Genomic DNA, 15,908 nt, shown 5'->3' with positions numbered 1-15,908 from the left:
TGTCCCCTGCCCTGGCAGTGGTTTTAATCAAGTCAGGGACCCTGAACCCAGCACAGGGCCGAGACCCCACAGGCTTAACAGATGCAGACTAAGTGGCCCCTCAAACACATGTTCAAGGAGAAGAACAGGGAGGCCGGGAGGAATCCCCCAACCGGCTCCTTCCACTGGCGCTCAGAGGGGGCAAGCAACTTGTTCAAGACCACACAGCAAGTCGGAGGCCAGGACCCAGCCCCAGACTCGGGTGCTGCTGGGCCTGTACAGAGGCCACCTACTGGGAGGGACAGCTGGGGAGAAAGCCGTCTCCAGGCCCCAGAGCCCACACCTTCCCCCCTCCCATCTCCTGACTCTGGGCATTTGCGGACCCCCAAGCCTGCTGCTGCGCCTCAGGTTATTAATACCCGCTCGCATCCTGCCAGCCAGAAATGACCGAGCCTCCGGCCCTGCAAAGTCACCTGGGTTATTTTTACTTCTGTTTGCTTCTAGAAATGCATGTGGATTTCCAGAAATGCCCCCACCTCCCACCACACTTCCCCTCCCCCAGGGGCCTCTTCCCTGGGATACATGGCTCAGCGCCCTCACCCGCCCTCCCAGCGCAGGGCCCATCTGAGCTGAGCAGGAGGCCGGAGGGGCCCTGTCTGGGTGGGCATGAGCCCTGACTGGTGCTGGGCTGTGGGCTGGGAGTGGGAGGCAGGAGTGCAGGGACTGTGACTGAAGCGAGGACAAGGAGCTCAGAAGGTGTCCCCTCCCGTCCCCCGCATCCCCTGTCCCTGCCCCGAGACTGGCTGACCCGAGGGCAGCAGGAACCTCCAGAGCCAGAAGTAAGGCGCCTACAAGCTTTGAGGGGCCGTGAGCAACCTCTGTGCTCACCCAGAGGCGTCAGGTGGACTCCGAGGACGCCCCTGGCCCTTCACCGCCAGTGTTGCCTCCCTTCGAGATGGCCCTTGGGTTTTGAGGCCTGAATGATGTTCCAGAACTTAGGGACCCAGCAATGTCTACTGGGGAAATCTGCTTCCTGTCACTCAGGAGTCCAGGGCGGGCTCTTCACCAGGTGGGGAAAGTATGGGAAAGAAGGGGGCCCAGAGGGGACGCTGGTTAGCAATGGGAGGGAGGCAACTCAGCCAGCTCCCTAAGGGCAGGGCCTGGGGAGGCCAGGGCTGCTGCCCCACCCTACTCTGCAAATGCAGGGGCGCTTCCCCCCCCCAGACTCTGAGCAGGGGCTGTGGCCTCCCTCTGACTGGGGCTCCCCGAGGGCAGGGCTGTGTCTCCCCCTCAGACTAGGGAATCACAGAGGCCTGGCCCATCTTGGCCCTGAGGTCCAGTCTCCGAGAGGTGGGAACAGGAAAAAGGCAGGAAGGAGGGAAAGAGGTTAGGAGGGGTTCAGGGGTTATCTTTTTTTTTTAAATATATTTTATTGATTTTTTTACAGAGAGGAAGGGAGAGGGATAGAGAGTTAGAAACATCGATGAGAGAGAAACATTGATCAGCTGCCTCCTGCACGCCCTCCACTGGGGATGTGCCTGCAACCCAGGTACATGCCCTTGACTGGAATCGCACCTGGGGCCCTTCAGTCCGCAGGTCGACGCTCTATCCACTGAGCCAAACCGGTCAGGACCAGGGGTTATCTTTTAAAGGCACCGAGTTTGGGACCTATGCCTCGGGCACCACCGGGGGCAGGTGTGCAAGCTGTGGGCTGGCCCAGGGTTGCTGCACGGCATGGTCCTGGCACCTGGAGTCCACCTGCTCCCATTCTCCAGATGCAAAAACTGAGGCCCAGGAAGGGGACAATACTGCCCACAGTGAGTGTGTCCCCAAGCCAGGACTAGAACCACAGGCCAGGCCTTTCCCCACCACCCTGAGCTCACCAAGAAAGGAGGGGGGGTACTGAGAAATGGCCACCATGCATTAGGCACCTACTGCGCGCCAGCCGCTCTAAGCCGTTGACGCCATTCCGGTATGCAATTTCAAACACCACCAGCAGGCGTCCTTAGCCCAGAGAGGTTGAAAAACTTGCCTGGGCCACAGAGCCAGCAGGAGCGAGAGCAGGATTAGCGAGTAGGTGCTCTGGCCCTAACCCAGGGCCGTAGCCCCTCCATTACAGTACCTGCTTCCCAGCCCTGGCTGGTAGAAGGGATGCAGGACACAGGGAGGGGGGAGAACAGGGGCACCCACTAGCACTAACCCGTGGCCCTGCCTGAGGGGTGTCCCAGCCCCACACTCACTCACCCACCCGACCCCTCTGGATCCCTGTCTGGGGTCAGACTTATACAGGAAGGTCACCAGCAGGGATCCCTGGCTCCCCACCCCTGCCCCGCTGCCCCCCTCACCTGATGTCATCCTCATTGGCAAAGATGATGATCCCCCTGGCGTTCGAGGTCTCCAGCAGGCGCCGGATGATCTTGTCAAACTCCCCCGGCTTGGGCTCCCGCGGTATCTTCACCGACTGGGCGATGCACACGCCCCCTGCGGGAAGGGGGCCGGTCAGCCTGGGCGGACAGGAGAGCTGAGTCTCTCTTCCCCTTTTCCCCCAACTCATACTCCCCCCCCCCCCCCCCCCCCCAGGAGAACAAGGCTGGGAGCGCCCAAGTTCCAATACTCACCCACTGGGTGACCCTGGACATGTCACCTAAGTTCTCTGTGCCTCAGTTTCCCCATTATAAAGTCAGCAAGAGGCAATACAGCATTGTGTTTAGGAGCTAGTCTGCCTGGGCTCAAATCTGGGCTCTGCTACTTACTACTGTGTGACCTGAGGGCGGTTACTGAACCTCTCTGTGCCTCCAATACATCGTCTGTAAAGTGAAGATAATAACACCACTGCTTCATAGGGTTGTTGTACAGCTGAGTTAATGCGTGGAAATAAAATAATATCTGTCAAAACCGGTTTGGCTCAGTGGATGGAGCGTCGGCCTGTGGACTGAGGGGTCCCGGGTTCGATTCCGGTCAAGGGCATGTACCTGGGTTGCAGGCACATCCCCAGTGGGGGGTGTGCAGGAGGCAGCTGATCGATGTTTCTCTCTCATCGATGTTTCTAACTCTCTATCTCTCTCCCTTCCTCTCTGTGGAAAATCAATAAAATATATTTTTTTTAAAAAATAATAATAATATCTGGCACAGGGTAAGTGCTGAGTAAACGCTATCTTCATTGTAACCACACCGTAAGGATCTTAGGAGTGAATCTGAGCATGAGAGCAAAGCGCCCACCGTGGGCCCTCAGTGCCCCCCACGCCCACACCCACACCCTCCTCCCAGGCCTCTGTCCCAGGCCCCATGCTCACCAGCAGGCCCCTCAGAAAGCAGTGGGCAAGGCTGCTGGCTGGTGCCGCACACCTGGGCAGCGCTGCTGCAACCCAGCTCCGTTATCGTCCTGGCTCCAGGCTCCTTTCTGACTCACAGGCCCTGCACTATGTAGGCCCTTGGGCTCCAACTCTGGCCTGGCTGGTGCCTTGACACCACAGCCTCCCTCTCCCCCACCCCACCCTCTACCCCCCACCCCTCCACCACCACCCCACCCCACCACCACACCACACACACACACCTGTGCTCAGATTCCCAGCAGGGAGCTCTTGGGAAGGCCGTTCAGGGCGGTGCTGCAGGAGGGGTGGTGCTGCACAGACAGGGGAGCTGACTGGGGTCAGGGGGTCTTTGGGGGCCCTCCTGTCAGTCCGCCCCACTGCCTGCCAGCTGGGTCCTGGGGAGGGGACCAGGGCCAGCCTGCCTCTTGCTCACTCCTCTGCAAGAAGCCGGACTCACCAGGCTGGCGGCTTACAGAAACCCTGGGAGCCTGTACACCTCACCCAGCCGGTTCCCAGCCCCAGACTGTGCCCAGCGCTGGCGAGGATAGGTATTACCCACGCATTTAACCCCCAGATCTCCTGGTACAAAAGCACCGGTGGGCCTGTGTTTCTAGCATCAACCGCATTTGACAGACGAGGAAACTGAGGCTCAGAGAAGAGAAGCGGCTGGCTCAAAGCTACAGAGTTCCCCCCACCCCCTGGCTGGGGTACAGAGGGTGTTCCCCTCCAGGGAATAAGACCCCAGGGCCTCTGGTGGCAGAGTCAGGGCTCCGTTGATGGAAAAGCATGAGGGATTGTTCTACTGAAGCCAGACCCTTTATTAAGACCATCACCCACCTCTGAGCCCCACTCAGGGGTCTTGGCCCAGCCCCACCTCAAACAGGGGCCCTTCGGGGCCCAGCCAATGCCTCAAGCCATCCACCGTGGCCGGGCACCCCTGGGCCTCCAAATGGCTCCCGGTCGGCTCGGGCAACCTGAGGCCTCCGCACAGGCTCCTCCAGGCCTGGGCTGCAAGGGGCGCACTGTGCCGGGGGACACCCACCCACCAGCCCCATGGGAAAGGGGCCAACACCCAGCTCCACCCAAGAAGAGATTCTACCCATGGGCAGAGTTGGTAAGCAGGGAAGGCTGCCCAGAGGCGGTGACCCTGAGCTGGGTCTTAGAGGGAGGAGGCGTAAGCAGCCAGGCGGGGGCATTTGGGGAGAACAAGGTACAGGGAGTAGAGGGGGCAGCTCCGCGTCAGGTGCCTGCCAGGCCTGGGGCCACATGACACACACACTGTCACATCCCTGTCCCTGGGAAGGGCACCCCTGCTCCTCTGCAGCAGGCACGGCAGCATGCCCCTGCCCCCCTGCCCCTGACCAGCACGCACCTCCCTTCCTGCCTCCTCCAGGCAGACAGAGCACCTCCCTTCTCTCCTGAGACACCCACAGAACTCCCATCCCATGGTCAGGAGCTCACGGGGAAGGAGAGGGGAGAAGGAAAGAGGGTCCTTGGCAGGACCGGGCCCCTCAGTCCTGGTCCCCAGGGAGAGCCGAAGGGCCCCAGTCCGCTGCCCGCAGCGCTGCCCGGCGCTAATGGCAGCCAGGCAGACACGGCTCCAGCTAAACCCTCCATATGGTTGCTTTCCAGTTAGAAAGTGGGCCAATTGCAACATGTCTGCCCCAGCTGGGGAGACAGATGGACAAGAGGAGGAGGCTGGATGGGGTGAGGGAGCCACCTGGCTGCAGGAGGGAGGGGCCCAGGGCCCGGGGAGGGAGGCAGGATGGAGTCAATTGTTCTCCAACAGGGAGAAACTCTTAGCTTAAGGAATCCCTCTGGGCAGCCCCTACGAGAGGCCTGGAAGCCCCGCCTGCCGCCCAGGCGTGTCTTGCAGGCTTCGTTTTGCCGGTGAAGGAAGAACTAGGTGACCACAGCTCTGTCAGCAAGAATGTGAGTCACAGGCACTTGAGATGAGAGCATGGCCTGAGCCACAAGGCGGGAGGGGGGTGGGGGGGGCTGGGTGTGTGTGGGGGTTATGCAGAGCTCAGTGAACTATGGAGCATCTGACCCACATTGAATATCTCCCTGCAGATGTTACATTACTCATCTGAGGGCGGCATCGTCAGCACAGCTCCAATATACAGATGAGGAAACTGAGGCACAGAGGCTCAGTGGCTTCCCCAAGGTCACACACAGTCACAGCAGAGCAGGGGTTGGCGACAGGCCGCCTGACTCCCTCAGCCACCCCTTCAGCCTGTCCACTGTGTCATGACCAAGGCCACGTGGGGAAGGGGTTGGGGTGTGGAGTCAGGGGGGCACCTGGGGGCCGTAAACCTGGGCGTGTCTGGGGACAGCACCCGGCCTGGGGTTAGGGCCCACTGCTGTCCCTGCCCCGGGGTGAGACCCAGTGCCAATGGGGCCCCTTTGCATTGCTGCCCAATTGTCAGCACGGCTGCTCAGGGGACCCCAGAGCAGGCACACGGGGCTGGCTCAGCAGGCTCTTCCCTGGGGGGACACAAGCCCCCAGGAGTGGGTGGCCCAGCATCTGCCTCAACTGCCCTCCTGGCCCCCTTCCCTAGCTAGCGAGGACGGGAGTGGCCCGGAGCGCACCCACTGCATGCTGGCACTCCATGATCCTCACACACAGGGGGGCAGGTGCTAACAGCCCATCCTACAGATGGGGAAACTGAGGCTCAGAGGAAATAAGTCACCTGACAGAGCTCACACAGCGGAAGTGGGACTGCAATGCAGTTTGTGTGCAGAGCCCCAGGGAAGGGAAGGCCTGGGTCCCTGAGTCTGCTAACCCCCATCTCCGGCAGCGCCTCCCCAGCTCTGGAAACACCCTGAGTCACACACCAAGCCCGCCAGCCCTCCTGTGTCAGCCCCTGCAGCGTGGCTCCGTCACCATGGAGACCGTGGCTCACATTCCCCTCAGCACCCTCTTCCAACCTCTGCACCAAGAAGGGGCACTTCTTCACACCCTTCTCCTCCTCCTGGTCTCTCATTGGACAAAATAAGAACCGTGAGTCCACTTGATAGTAAATATGATCCCATCAAACCCGTGCAGCAAGGAGGGAACCTGTCTCCGGGCAGGGCTGGAACCCTCCAGTGTCCCGGCTCCAGCACAGGATCACAGGAGGGGGGCAGGGAGGAGCCTGGGTTCCCCATCGCCTCCAGCCCTCCTGGGTCCCCCTTGGCCAGGCCCTCACTCTACACGCCAGGCACCAGCCCCCTGGCGAGCACCCGGCTGCCATGTGCCAGCTTCAAGCTGCCGCCCGCCAAGCCAGTGCTCCCACTGCAGGGCCAGGGCAGGAAGCCACAGCCACCTGCCAAGAACAGCTGAGCACACGGAGGTGGCAGGGACCTTGGAGACCCCCGGGCCCACGCTGGGTGTGGAGGGAGGAGACTGAGGCCAGAGGAGGGCGGTGCCCACTCCGGGTGAGGCTCTCACCGGCACCCGGGGTCAGCATCCAGGCCAGCCCTCTGACTGCTTCCCACCTGCTTGTCACTGTTACCGAGCCGCAGGACTAAAGCCCGCAGTGAGGCAGGGCACCCCGAACCTCCCAGGCCCCAATCCCCTCTCCCCGCTCCCCGACTCCCACTCCCGCCCTCCCCCAGCCCTGCAGTGAGAGCCCAGCACGCCTACCCCGCCCCACCCCACCCTACCCTGCCCCACCCTACCCCGCCCCACCCCACCCTACCCTGCCCCACCCCACCCTACCCCCGCCCCACCCCACCCTACCCCGCCCCACCCTACCCCCGCCCCACCCCACCCTACCCCCGCCCCACCCCACCCTACCCTACCCCACCCTACCCTGCCCCACCCTACCCCGCCCCACCCCACCCTACCCCGCCCCACCCCACCCTACCCCGCCCCACCCCACCCCGCCCAGCCCCACCCCACCCGGCTGCGGTGGCCTGAGCCCACCCTGGCTCCACACCTTGCTCTCGCCCGGTGCTGCCCACCAGTCAACACTGCCTTGTCCTTGGTCCCACCCCTCAAGGCCCTGCCTCTGCTACAAGAAGGCTGGACAGTGAGATGGACGGTGTCACTGGAAGGCTGACCGCAGAGGGGAGGGGTGTCCTGTGAAGCTGAGTGTGCCGAGTGCCTTCAGCCAGCACATCCCCTCCTCACTCCGGCCCAGAGAAACGCGCCCGGGACGTGAGGACGGTGCACAGACAAGCGCACCGCATGTGAAACAGCAGCATGGAGACAGCAGCACAGGCAAGCTGTGGGATCTGGACACGGGCTGATACGGAGTCTCGGTTAATGAGACAGCTCTCGGGAATCCGCAGGACGGCATCCTGACAACGAAGCTGACTGAAGAGCAAACTGCAGCAGGATCGTCCCTTTCCTGTAGTTTGAGAACCACACGCATTGAGCGTCACCTATGGCCACGCACACATATGAGCAACAGCTACATGAAGGCAGGAGCCTCTGTCTGTTGGAGTCGCTGCCATCTCCCCAATGCCTAGACAGTGCCTGCACATACCAGGTGCTCAGCAAATGCTCCCGGAGTGGCTGACGAGGGCCAGAGGGATCCCACCACCTTCAGGGTCATGGTGGCCTCAGGAAGCGAAGGACAGGACAGGGCTCCACAGGAGGCTTCCAGGCAGAAGTCAGGAGCAAATATGGCAAAATGTACAAGCTTGGTAAATGTGGGCTCCAGGACCCAGGCCAGACACAGCGCTCAGACACGAGTGACAGCGAAGGTGTCCCAGTCCTCACGTTGCTGCCTGATGGAGAAGCCCCAGGTCCTCCCTTTGTCCCTTCATGAAATGGGGCCACTCGGCCACTCCTGGCCCCGTGGCATCCGAAGTAGCCGGGAGCGGAGAGGGGCCTGCCAGGAGCTGCTCTTACCCTGCCAGCCAGCCGGTTCCTGAAATCCTAGCTTCCCCGAGGTGGCTCAGACCTGGCCAGCCCCCTCCCCCAGGTGCACCTCCCCCGGCTCCAGCCACCTATCCTGACGCGAATGTGACATAGACTCCACTACCAAACTTGATCTTGGTTTCCTATCGTATTTGTGGTCTCTGCGACCTTTCCATTTGCGGTCTGGCGACCTTTCCCGGTGTCCTCTGGTCCGGCCGATGAATCTGCCCCAGCGTCTGCCCCCCTGCACTCCCCAAGGCCAGGGCTGGGTCTGTGTGTGCGCTCGTTCATTCATTCAGTAGACAAGTGCCCTGCTCAGTGCCTGGCACAATGGACCTTAGGAAATGACAGCAACTAAGACCCCTCCCGTGGGAACCAGGAGGGAGTCAGCCCGAGGAGACCCCCTGCCCCGCGGGGCACACCTTGGCAGGGAAGGCCCACTGGGCACCAGGCCGCCCCAGCCTCCCCAGACACCGAGCCAGCGTTCAACCACACGCCTGCCCCACCTCACCTCTGCTCTCCTCCACTGGGGCAGCACGCATTTCCTGAAGCCCAGTATGTTTCCGCCGGTCAGACGCTGGGAGGCAGCCGTCAGGACACCCGGCTCCTCCCATGTCACCACGTCACAGGGCAGGAGGGAAGGACACGGTCTTGGCGTCGGGGCAGGGGTGGAAGCAAGCGGGGTGAAGTGAAGCAGGGGCTGGGGAACACCGCCTGGAGGACAGGGCAGTCGGACAGGGCCAGCCGCTGGAGGCAGAGGCAGACCTGCACGCTCTGACGCTCAGACGCTAGGACGTTCCCGAGGAGCTGCCTTGCCTGAGAGCCGGGGACTGGGAACGCTCCGGACTTGGGAAGCCCGCCCTCGGCGAGGCTCTCTGCTGAGTGGCCGCGTCTCCCCGGCCTGGACTGTCCGCAGTGGCCGTCCATCAGCACAGGTGACCCAGGCAGCCTGCGAGGGCGCTCTCCTTCAGGCTCCTTCCAACTCCGTCATTCTCCCTCTCGCCAGGGGACCCACCTTGCCAGGCCCCACGGCAAGGTTTGGGCCTTCCCAGGCAGGAGCTAAACGGCCAGCCTGCAGGAGTGAGGCGGCCCAGGTGACACCATAGGGCACCGCATCCACAGCGCCCAGGGCACGGGGCGCCCACCTCCTTGCTCCAGCGCCCAGGGCCTGGGGCCGCATTCTGTAACCCAGGCTGCTCACTCTGCCCGAGCAGCCCTGGTCTCTGGGCTCAGACAGGGAGGAAAAATCCTCCTCTAGAGCATCGAGCAATTTCCCTGAGGCCCAACCTCACAGGGGGAACCAGGTTTGTCCCATCCCTTCACAGTCTGAGCAAGTGACCTTTAAATTTAAAAAAGGGAGAAAAACAACGAAAAGACAAATTGTAGGAAATCAAGTGGAAAAATCTACATTACAGCAAAATGTGAAGGCAGCATATTGCAATGTGGAGAGAAAGCGGGGAGCTACACAACCCAAGGGGGAGCCCCAGGCTCCCCTAGGTTCCCAGCAGAGAGGAAGGTGAGGGGAAGGCATGAGGGAGTCACTCTGGACCGTGTGGCCTCACACACATGCACACGAATGCACACACATGCATGCACGCACCAACACACGTGCTCACACCGCCCTTCCTTCCTCCCCTCCCACTCCAAAACCAGGCCTTCTCCCCAAATTTGCACTCAGAAAAGGGAGCTATTCAGAGGGGCCAGTGACTAATAAGGTGCTACTTCTTTTTAATATGTTTTTATTTAATTTTTTTAGAGAAAGAGGAAGGTAGAGGGAGAGAGAGAGAGAAACATTGATGAGAGAGAAACAGCGACCAGCTGCCTCCGGCAAGCCCCCTCCTAGGCATGGAGCCTGCAACATCGGGCATGCGCCCTGACCAGGAATCGAACCAGCGACCTCTTGGTGCATGGGACAGCGCCCAACCAACCAAGGCCCACCAGCCTGGCATAAGGTGCTACTGTTGTTTCCACGGGAAAGGAGGCCTGTGCCTAAGTAAACGGAGCTCTATGGTGGGTTCCAGGCACCAGCACTGTGGCCAGGGGGCGAGGGGGGGTAGGAAGCACCCAGGCCCGGAGCGAGTGCCCCTAACCTGAGGCTATTCCGTGGTGAGCAGGACTGTGCAGGACAGTGAGGGGAGGTACAGAGCTCCACAGGGGGCTAGAGGCGGGGCCAGGGTGCAGGCCTGGTTCCTGGCACCGTCCCTTTCTGCTCCTGCTCCAGCCCCACTCCCCACCATCCAGTCTCACTCCAGACTCGTTCTAAAGCACAAGTCTGACATGTGGCTCCCTGCCTCGGTGGCTCCCAGTGTGTGCGCATGTGAGCGTGTGTGTGTGTATGTGTGTGTGAGAATGTGTGTATGTGTATGTGTGTGTGAGAATGTGCGTGTGTGTATGTATGTGCAAGAGAGAGAGAGAGAGAGACCCTCGAGGCCAACATTTCCTCCTCAGGCCTGCAGCATCCATCGCACCCTGGCCCCTAGCAGAATGCACCGCCTTACCACATCTGCTCCCCAACAGGCTTGCAGAAGCTGCTCCCTCAGCAGGAGGGCCGGGGCTGGTCACTGCGACCCTGCCCTCGCTGGGCCTCAGTCACCTCCTCGGCGTCTGCCTCTCCACTTGGGGCCCCGCGGGACCCAGCACGCATGCTGTGCCTGCTCGGTCCCTGCTTCCTGGATGAATTAGCTGCTGAGCGCCCAGCTGGCAGGGCTGGGAGGGCAGCGTAGGAGGAGCTGCGAGCACGGGCGTGGGCAGAGGCTCTGCAGGAACCCAGGACGGGCACCTGCTCAAACCCTCCCACCTCCTCTGCGGCCTCCCTAACCCCACGGCCCACTGCGCCCTCCCGTGTCACCACCTGGCCACGCTGAGTGCCCAGACGGCTGTGTGCACACCCACTGGGCACCCACTTCGCACTTAGCACCTCCTTCATGCCAGGCTCTGGGCTACAAAGATAGTGCACCCAGTGTCTGCCCTGGCAGGACCCACCCAGGAGGTCCTTGCACACACGTGGGCTGGGCCTCACGAACACCTGGGCACCTCTGAGTCCAGCCTTCTCTCGGGATTTTACTTCTCCGTCTACATGTGAACTCCTTGCTGTCAGCGCTGAGGAAATACACATGGGAAGCAGAACAGTGAAGTATAGGGTAGCTGAGCGAACTGGTGGAGCCCCACGGGTCCCTGCCTGGCACCAGCTGGGCCAGCAGAGAAAGGCATGAATGCCAGAGGCAGTGGCCCCAGGGGGAGGGGCAGACACTGTTTCCCACCTGGCCCTGTCCCCCATGCACTCCTTCGAAGGACTGCGCAAAGCATCAATGCGCACGCGTACAGCTCCCCGCCACCCACTGAGGCAGAGGAGGGGGGCGGGGCTCCTTGATGTGAGACTTCACAGCTATTTAGCCTCTTTGGGCATCAGGCTTTCCACCTGCAGGGGAAGGACTTGAAGGAACCCCACCTTGTGAAGCTGGAGTGCGGGTTAAATGTGATGGCGTTTGTGAAGGCCTGGGTCTGCCTCCTGGAGCCTGTGCCTTCGGGGAGTGGGCACAGCCTGGTGGGCGGGGCTGGAACGACAGGGACCTCACCACCCAGTTGGGGTCAGGACCAGGGATGTGGGTGCATGTGTCTGGGGACCAGAGGGACGGGTTGGCCATAGCTTGAGGGCCTGGGAATTGTTCTGGGCAGGACACACATCCTTTCTTTCCTGAACAATCTCAGCACACCCCCAACACACACACACACACACACACACACACACACACACACGGCGACTCACACCCTCACAAATCAAATCACATACCTCACACAACCTCACAGTCACAACCCTTCACACAGAGACCCACGGCCCCACCCATCGCGAGCATAAACCCAGAGACAACCTCCTACAGCCTCACCCACAGGCACAGGGCCACACACAGGCACCCACACGGCCACACCTCTCCCAACCCCACAGCCACAAGCACAGGCAGAAGCCACAGAGCTTCACACAACCACACTCAACACACCCTACACAGCCACACCCCACACAGCCACACAGCCACACCCTACACAGCCACACACTACACAGCCATACAGCCACACACTACACAGCCACACAGCCACACCCTACACAGTCACACCCCACACAGCCATACAGCCACACCCTACACAGCCACACATACACAGCCACACAGCCACACCCTACACAGCCACACCCTACACAGTCACACACTACACAGTCACACAGCCACGCCCTACACAGTCACACCCCACACAGCCACACAGCCACACCCTACACAGCCACACACTACACAACCATACAGCCACACACTACACAGCCACACAGCCACACCCTACACAGCCACACCCCACACAGCCACACAGCCACACCCTACACAGCCACACACTACACAGCCACACAGCCACACCCTACACAGCCACACCCTACACAGCCACACACTACACAGTCACACAGCCACGCCCTACACAGTCACACAGCCACGCCCTACACAGCCACACAGCCACACCCTACACAGCCACACAGCCACACCCTACACAGCCACACACTACACAGCCATACAGCCACACACTACACAGCCACACAGCCACACCCTACACAGCCACACCCTACACAGCCACACACTACACAGTCACACAGCCACGCCCTACACAGCCACACAGCCACGCCCTACACAGCCACACACTACACAGTCACACAGCCACGCCCTACACTGTCACACAGCCACGCCCTACACAGCCACACAGCCACACCCCACACAGCCACACAGCCACACCCTACATAGCCACAAACCTGCCTCAGCACCGTTGGTGCCTCCATTGCTGCTGGCGATGGGCAGGGCTCACTGACTGGGTGGAGAGGCACCACACCTGCCATCCAACTCAGCCTCAGTGGCCCACGTGGGGCAGAGTCCTGTCTCCTCTCAAACCCTCTCCCTAGGCCCATCAGACCTCACTCACCCAGCCCTGCCCCTGCAGGGGAATGGGCTGGATCTGCCAGGGCACGGGCATCAGAGGGCTGGCCTGGTGTGACTCGGGGGGCTGCCTGGGCACAGGCAGGGCCATGTCCCAGCTCAGTCACTCACTTGCTCCTTCATAAAAGCCACTTCACCCACCCTCTCTGAAGCTCCTTTTCTACGTGTATAAAACGAATGCATTGTCCTCCCCCAGACAAAGGGATCACCTGTGCACAGGCCGGCCGGGGCGGGGGGGGGGGGGGGGGGGGGGAGGTGGATATTTTGGGAGGGGAGGTTGCGGGCTTTGAGCGACCCGTCAGAGCAGCTGGGGTGCAGCGCCCCTGAGCCTAGCGGCTGTCCCCTCCCCAGGAGGCGGCTGGGCAGCAGCAGCCTCGTTCAGAGCTGCATTATTCATGGCTCTCAGCTCTGAGCAGAAGGAAATTTGCTGAGTGATCGACCTTATATCTTAACACAAACCCATTTAGGCAAAACACCTTTGAAGCAAGAAACAAGGAAAAAAATAGAAAAGGAAATGAAAGTGTTTTGAGGCAGGTGATGGTGGGAGGGGATTAATGGGGGGCAGGAAGGGGGCAAAGCGCTGAGAGATAGCTGGCTCCTGGCCTGCCCCCACCCCAAGCCGCCCTGGGAGACAACTGCCCTGGCCCAGGCCCCAGGCCCCACTTCCCTCACTCTCGGTGGTGAGAATGAGGGAAAACCACCATTTCTCAGACTTAGTTCAGAGAAGGGGAGTCTGACCCCAGACCACTGAGAGTTCATTCCGAGTCCTCGGCCCAGGAGCCACAACAGTGAGACCCACCACCCCTTCCCCATCTGCCCCCAGCTCCGGGGGCACCGCTGGGGTGAGGTCACACAGCAGCTCCTCGCCGTTCCTCAGCCTCACAACTCCACGCCTCAGCCTCACAACTCCACGCGGCGCCACAGCAGGGCCACTCCCTCCACCTCTCAACTCGGACTCTCCCACCTCAACCGAGCTGGTGCTGGTCCCTCTCCCAGAAGCACCCTCCTGCTTCTCCACCTGCCATCTCCACCCAGCCGAGGGGCCCAATTTCTCCTCCTCCATCTCCCCAAGCATCTCAGACCCGCCCCCAGTCAGAACTCCTGGCTGCCCTCTTGCTCTCATCACACCCTCACAGCTGGCACTCCTGCCTGAGCTGTGGCCGGTTCTATAATTCTCATGCTTCGGGGCGTGAGGGCTGGAGCCAGGCTGCCTGGGGTCAGATCGCAGCTCTGCCGCGTCTTAGCTGTGTGGCTGTGGATAAGTTAGTTACCCTCTCTGGACCTTGTCTCCTCACAACAGAATGTGAATGATAAGTGAGTTAATACATTAAAGTGCTTAAAACAGTGCCCAGCACGGAGCAGCCATTGATTTCACAACAATTTGTTAAGCACCTCCCAGTGCCAGGCACTGTCCTAGACCCGGAGGGTGTGGCCATGAATAGGAAAGAGGAACCCTGCCCTCAGGGAGCAGACATCCATCTGTGAAGTAGATGATGGATGTTAAAGAATGAGTGAATGAATGAATGAATGAATGAACAGATGGACTAGTTAAGAGCTCGCCTATTGTCCAGGTCTTCATGCCCCATCTTCAGCTCCTGTCCCTCCACCTCCTCTTCCTGTCTTCCCATACTCACTCCCTTGCCCCATCCTGTCTTCTCCACTCCCCTCGCTCACTGTCACACACACACCCTGCTCCCTCATCATTCCACGGTCCCTCACGTTCACGCCGCACTCCTCAGTTTAATATTTTTTCACATGGTCTCTCATTAGATCCTCCCCATCAGCCCAGTCTTAAGTATTACGTCCAATGTACAGATAGGAAAACTGAGCCCCACAAACCAGAGCCTAGTCCTGGCTGCCTTTACCTTCCCTTTCTCCAGCCCATCTTCTCCCTCCTTCTCCTTCTCTGCCTTTCTCTCCCTCCCACCTTCCGAGGTGACTGGCAAGTTGCCTCTTCTCTCTTCTCTATGGGGCAGACAGGCAGCCCCTGCTCCACCCCCGTCCAGTTCATTCTCCCCCTCCTCTCTCCTATTGCTGGTCACTTCGTCCTCCTTCCTCTCCCTTGGGCCCAAGACGTCTGCAGATGGTCATTAGCTTTCCTTCCGGCTCATTAAAAATGAGAATTTGTGAAGAATATCCATATGATCGTTCTGTCCACAGGAAATGGAGCACGGCTCTGATGCACCATGGAAAGCTGGGAGGAGGAGGACGGTCACATGGGATGGGGAACCCCAGCAGGAAGAGGCCAAGTGCTCGCCCTTGGGGTCCGAGGCCTCAGAGGCAGCCCCGCCGCCCCCTTTCATGGCCTTTCCGATGGCTAATTCGCCTGCTTTCGTCATTCTAACCACAACCAACAAAGTAGGGACCACAGTGATCCTCATTTTACAGATGGAGAAACGAGAGCCTAAGGAAGAGTGGTTTGTCCAAAGACACACAGCAGCCCGTGGCCGGCCCGGGCAGCGCGCTGCCATGTGTCACTCACCCCCTGGCGGGCTTGCTGCCCCTCCTCACTCTCAGAAGGAGGTGGCATGAAGGACCAAATTCGGTCACGAAGCTCCCCTGGGACTGACCCACCCACTCTATTTTTTTTTATTGATTTTAGAGAGGAAGTGAGAGGGAGAGATAGAAACATCAATGATGAGAGAGAAACATCGATCAGCTGCCTCCTGCACAGCTCCTACTGGGGATGTGCCCACAGCCAAGGTACATGCCCTTGACCGGAATCGAACCTGGGACCTTTCAGTCCGCAGGCCAACGCTCTATCCACTGAGCCAAACCGGTTAGGGTTCTTTTTTTTTAATTGAT

The 15,908-nt window shown here is 60.4% G+C and overlaps 1 protein-coding gene across 4 annotated transcripts in view; it reads right to left on the bottom strand.

Annotated features, from left to right (window-relative positions):
- Positions 1 to 15,908, bottom strand: part of GRM4 (glutamate metabotropic receptor 4) — a 107,701-nt gene that overhangs the window by 31,810 nt on the left and 59,983 nt on the right. For all 4 annotated transcript variants that reach the window (XM_070418739.1, XM_070418742.1, XM_070418741.1 and 1 more), the window contains one exon: positions 2,325 to 2,460. In XM_070418739.1, coding sequence (XP_070274840.1) covers positions 2,325 to 2,460 — 136 coding nt within the window. The remainder of the gene's footprint in view (positions 1 to 2,324; positions 2,461 to 15,908) is intronic.

This window comes from Myotis yumanensis, unplaced genomic scaffold (genome assembly GCF_028538775.1).
Source record: "Myotis yumanensis isolate MYYU_CA2020_CCGP unplaced genomic scaffold, mMyoYum1.0.hap1 SCAF_6, whole genome shotgun sequence".
Lineage (NCBI taxonomy): Eukaryota > Metazoa > Chordata > Mammalia > Chiroptera > Vespertilionidae > Myotis > Myotis yumanensis.
Note: the sequence above shows the minus strand (reverse complement) of the source record. Positions and strands in the feature narration are given on the sequence as shown.